The sequence below is a fragment of the Lactuca serriola genome, chromosome 1 (genome assembly GCF_051521515.1).
Source record: "Lactuca serriola cultivar US96UC23 chromosome 1, Lser_US96UC23_V15, whole genome shotgun sequence".
Lineage (NCBI taxonomy): Eukaryota > Viridiplantae > Streptophyta > Magnoliopsida > Asterales > Asteraceae > Lactuca > Lactuca serriola.
In genome coordinates, this window is record NC_136408.1 from 58,040,623 (window position 1) to 58,044,497 (window position 3,875).

Below are 3,875 nucleotides of genomic sequence, written 5' to 3' on the forward strand. Positions count from 1 at the left end.
ATTTCTAAAGAAGGTTTCGTTTTCGGACAAATGTTTTTGTTCGGATAGTCAACGCCTTGGAAAGCAGGTATTGTTTCTTTCAAATATAGCTTTTATATAATTTAAATGCATTGTTTCTTTCAAATATAGCTTTTACATATTAAATATACGTTTAGGTATGAATTTTTTCAAAGAAGATATGATGTTAGATGTAAGCGAGGATTCACAGGTTGCAGAAATGTGTTGCCGCAATTAAGCTTATGGAAATGAGAGAGTCACCTGACTCGATTGATGATTATATGAGAATGTCTAAGAGAACTGCAAGAGAAAGTTTGTATAAATTGGCGAGAGGTGTTTTCGAAACCTTCGGTGACGTTTATTTATGCAAACATTCGTTGAATGATATACAACAACTATATGCGGCACGTGAAGAACTAAACAGTTTTCTGGGTATGCTTGGAAGCATTGATTGTACACGCTGAAAATAAAGAATTATCCCATGGCATGGAAAGGCCAATACGCAAATGGTCATCATGGAACACCTTTGTTGGGATTAGAGGTTGTTGTTTTCCAAGATTTATGGATTTGGCATGCTTTTTTAGGGGTTGCGGGTTTGAACAACGACATGAACGTTCTTGATCGGTCACCAATATTCGATGATATTTTGTCAGGAAATGCACCAGATGATCCTTTCACAATGAATGGAAATGAATATAAGTTTGGATCTTACCTTAGGGATGGAATATATCCGGCAAATTCCACATTCGTAAGGGCGTTTCGGCACCCAGTGGAACCAAGAGACAAATTTTTCAAGAAAAAAAAACAAGGAGTATGTAAGGATATGAAACATGCTTTCGGAGTTCTAAAGTCGAAATAGCAAATAGTTCAACATGTGGCACGACCATATTAGTTAGACGTTCCACAAGATATTATGTATGCATGTATCATAATTCATAACAAGGTGGTTAAAGATAAATGACGAAATATTGCAGAATATTCAACTTCAGAGTCGAGACACAAGCAATTTCAACCCAATACAACGAAATATTTACATAGTGTCATCGATATTCAAGACACACGAAAACACAAGCAACTTCGAGAACATTTTGCTGATTTTATGTACGATGGAAATGAAAATGACTAAATTAGGGGCAAAAAATGTATTTTTTTAAAGATATTTTTTATGTTGTAATGCTTTTTTTAATTTTTAAATGTTATGTTTAATTAATAAATAGTTTTATTTAAATAACCTGGTTTAATTAATTTTGTTTAAATATAAAAAATTAAATTGAAAAAAAATAAAAAATAAATGATGACCTGAAGTATTATAACTAGTTGCTTATTTCTTCCATATGGTGTTATAACACCATATTGACATGACATGTAAGGTGACAACTTTTTGGTGTGATAACTAGTTGCCGACACCCAATAGTCTTGGAAATGTAAAGAATAAGAATAGAAGGATTTCAATTTAAAAACGTTAAATAGATTAGTTGACATTATAATCTTGATTTTGGTTGACATACCTTATTTCTAATGGCAACTAATGATCATTCTAGTCGTAACTTAACGGCTATTACCTGCACCTGCAATACACAAAAGAATCTACAACATCATACCACAAGAGTAGTGAGTTATACTTGTTCTATTTTCATGTATTCATACTCTAGTACTTTGTTCTTTCTTTCATGACTCATACTCTATCTCAACTCATGCCTTCTCATCTCTTATCATACTCATCTCTTTCCTCTTGTTCCACTAATTCTACATCGCTTCTTATTCCTTTTTCTCTTATGTCTTACTCTCATCTCAATCTAGGGCATACTTACTCCTAGCTCTTCATCCCATCTCATCTTCACTCCCATCTCTTTGTGGCTCTTGTCTCTCTCTATTTTCATTTAGACCCACCCGGTCTAATCATCTCAATTATACATACATACTCTATCTTCAACTACACATACATACTCTTATCTTCACCTACACATACATACCCTAAACATACACACATACTCGTTTACATGGCTACAAACATATAATCATAAACTATATTTATCTAACGTCTTGTAGGAATTAAGTATAACACCATCTACATCTAATCATACCATTCATATTCTAGCTATATCTTGTATATCTTGGGTATTTAACACAATACCACTATCATCTATTTACATAATCATCTAGAAGGTTATAATTCATAAAACAATACATTTTCTTCATCTAATAAGTTATAGGTATATACAAAATACCACTAGCTATAACATCCGGATTTCCAGGTACTCCCTCTGTCCCAAAATTATAGTTCATCTTTCCTTTTGGTTTGTCCCAAAATAATAGTCCACTTCTAAAATTTAATGGAACAATAAATGCAAAGTTAGGACAAAACTGTCATTTTATTATATAAAGTTAGTGGTAATTAATATTTTTTTTAATCTGTGTGTTTTTTGTCTGTGGACAATAGTATTGGGACGGAAGGAGTACATTATTTATTCATTCATTATTGGAGATTTTGGGAAGGACTCGGCGAGTTGATGCTTAGAGTCGCCGAGTAGTGTTGCGATTTTCCATCCGGGTTAATGACCGGACTCGGCAAGTCCATGTTGTTTAATGAAACCCTAATATCAGGGGTTTCAGACCTATTTAAAGGCCCTTATGGCCTTCATTTGCGGCTACCAGTTGATAGAGAGAAACCCCAGAGTGTGTGAATGTTTTGAGAGAGAAAGGAAGCCATTTTTTATCCTTGTGTGGGTGATTTTGCAAGAAGAAGGTGACCAAGGTAAGAGGAAACTCAAGAGGGTGCTAATCTGTGGATTTCAGAGCTTGGGGACTTCATCTTGAGGTATATATTTGATCCCCTTTCAGTTTTGGTGTAAGCTTTGAGAGTTAGGGTTTGTAGCCCCCTTTTTTAGTATGATTTGTGAAGCAATTGGTCTCTTCTTCTATTGAGGCTTCGAATCTGGATCCAAAGAGGTCCAGAGACCTTAACTTCTTGATCTTTATGGGTGTCATGGTGAGTTAAGAGCTTAGGGTGGCATATTGAGGCCATTTCTTCAAATAGAGCCATTGGGTCTTTGCATGGGCATCAAGATCCAAACTTTACGTATTTATATTGCTTAAGGAGGCCAGATCTATGAGTTAGAGGAACGGATCTGACCTCAGGAGCTCATTTGAGCTCGAGCATGGCATGAACTCGTCGAGTACCAAGAGCAGACTCGGCGAGTAGGGTTAGGGTTTCCCCATATTTCACTCAGCGAGTACTTGCCGAGTTGGGGGAATGACTCAGTGAGTCCGAAGGAATTAGAGGACTAGAGTTCAAGGCGGAACTCGCCGAGTTCATAATGGGACTCGGCGAGTTGAGTCGGGGTGGCCCTGCGATTCATGTCAGGTGTAACCCGTCGAGCAGGGGAAAGACTCGACGTGTCATGCAGTACTAGAGGGATAGTGGACACGCATAGACTCGTCGAGTCACCTAAGTGCACTCGGCGAGTCGGGTCAAAGTCTGACCGTTGACTTTGTTGACTTTGAGGGTTGGTCAACAATGGAGTCTTCGTGTCAAGAGAGGGTTGAGTCTAGTCTCTAGAGTTATATTTATGAGAGTATTTTACTTTATGTAATTAGGCGGAGGCTAGACCGTATTGCTACCGAGTTAGAGATTTACCGAGACATTTGAGGTGAGTCTTCTCACTATACTTACCTAGAGTGGTAACAGAGTTATGTGCTAGTATACTGCTGAGTTATGTGCCAGTGTATTTGTATGCTACTTATGTGTGTTATTATGATATGTGATATGCATGATTCAGAGTTTCCAGAGATAGGACCAGTGGGTCCATAGAGTGAGGGCTAGAGAGCCCACAGAGAGTTGGGACTGGAGGGTCCCACTGAGACACACTGACCAGAGG

General features: G+C 37.3%; 1 protein-coding gene across 1 annotated transcript; it reads left to right on the forward strand.

The window, feature by feature from the left end:
• Positions 1-478: 478 nt before the first annotated feature.
• Positions 479-856, forward strand: LOC145055625 (uncharacterized). The gene has a single exon (XM_079003986.1). It carries the CDS (start codon positions 479-481, stop codon positions 854-856), a length of 378 nt encoding a protein of 125 aa, XP_078860112.1.
• Positions 857-3,875: the final 3,019 nt, after the last annotated feature.

What these genes read in the sequence shown, in the direction of transcription:
- LOC145055625 (XM_079003986.1), top strand. Translation starts at nt 479, where the DNA reads ATGGCATGGAAAGGCCAATACGCAAATGGTCATCATGGAACACCTTTG.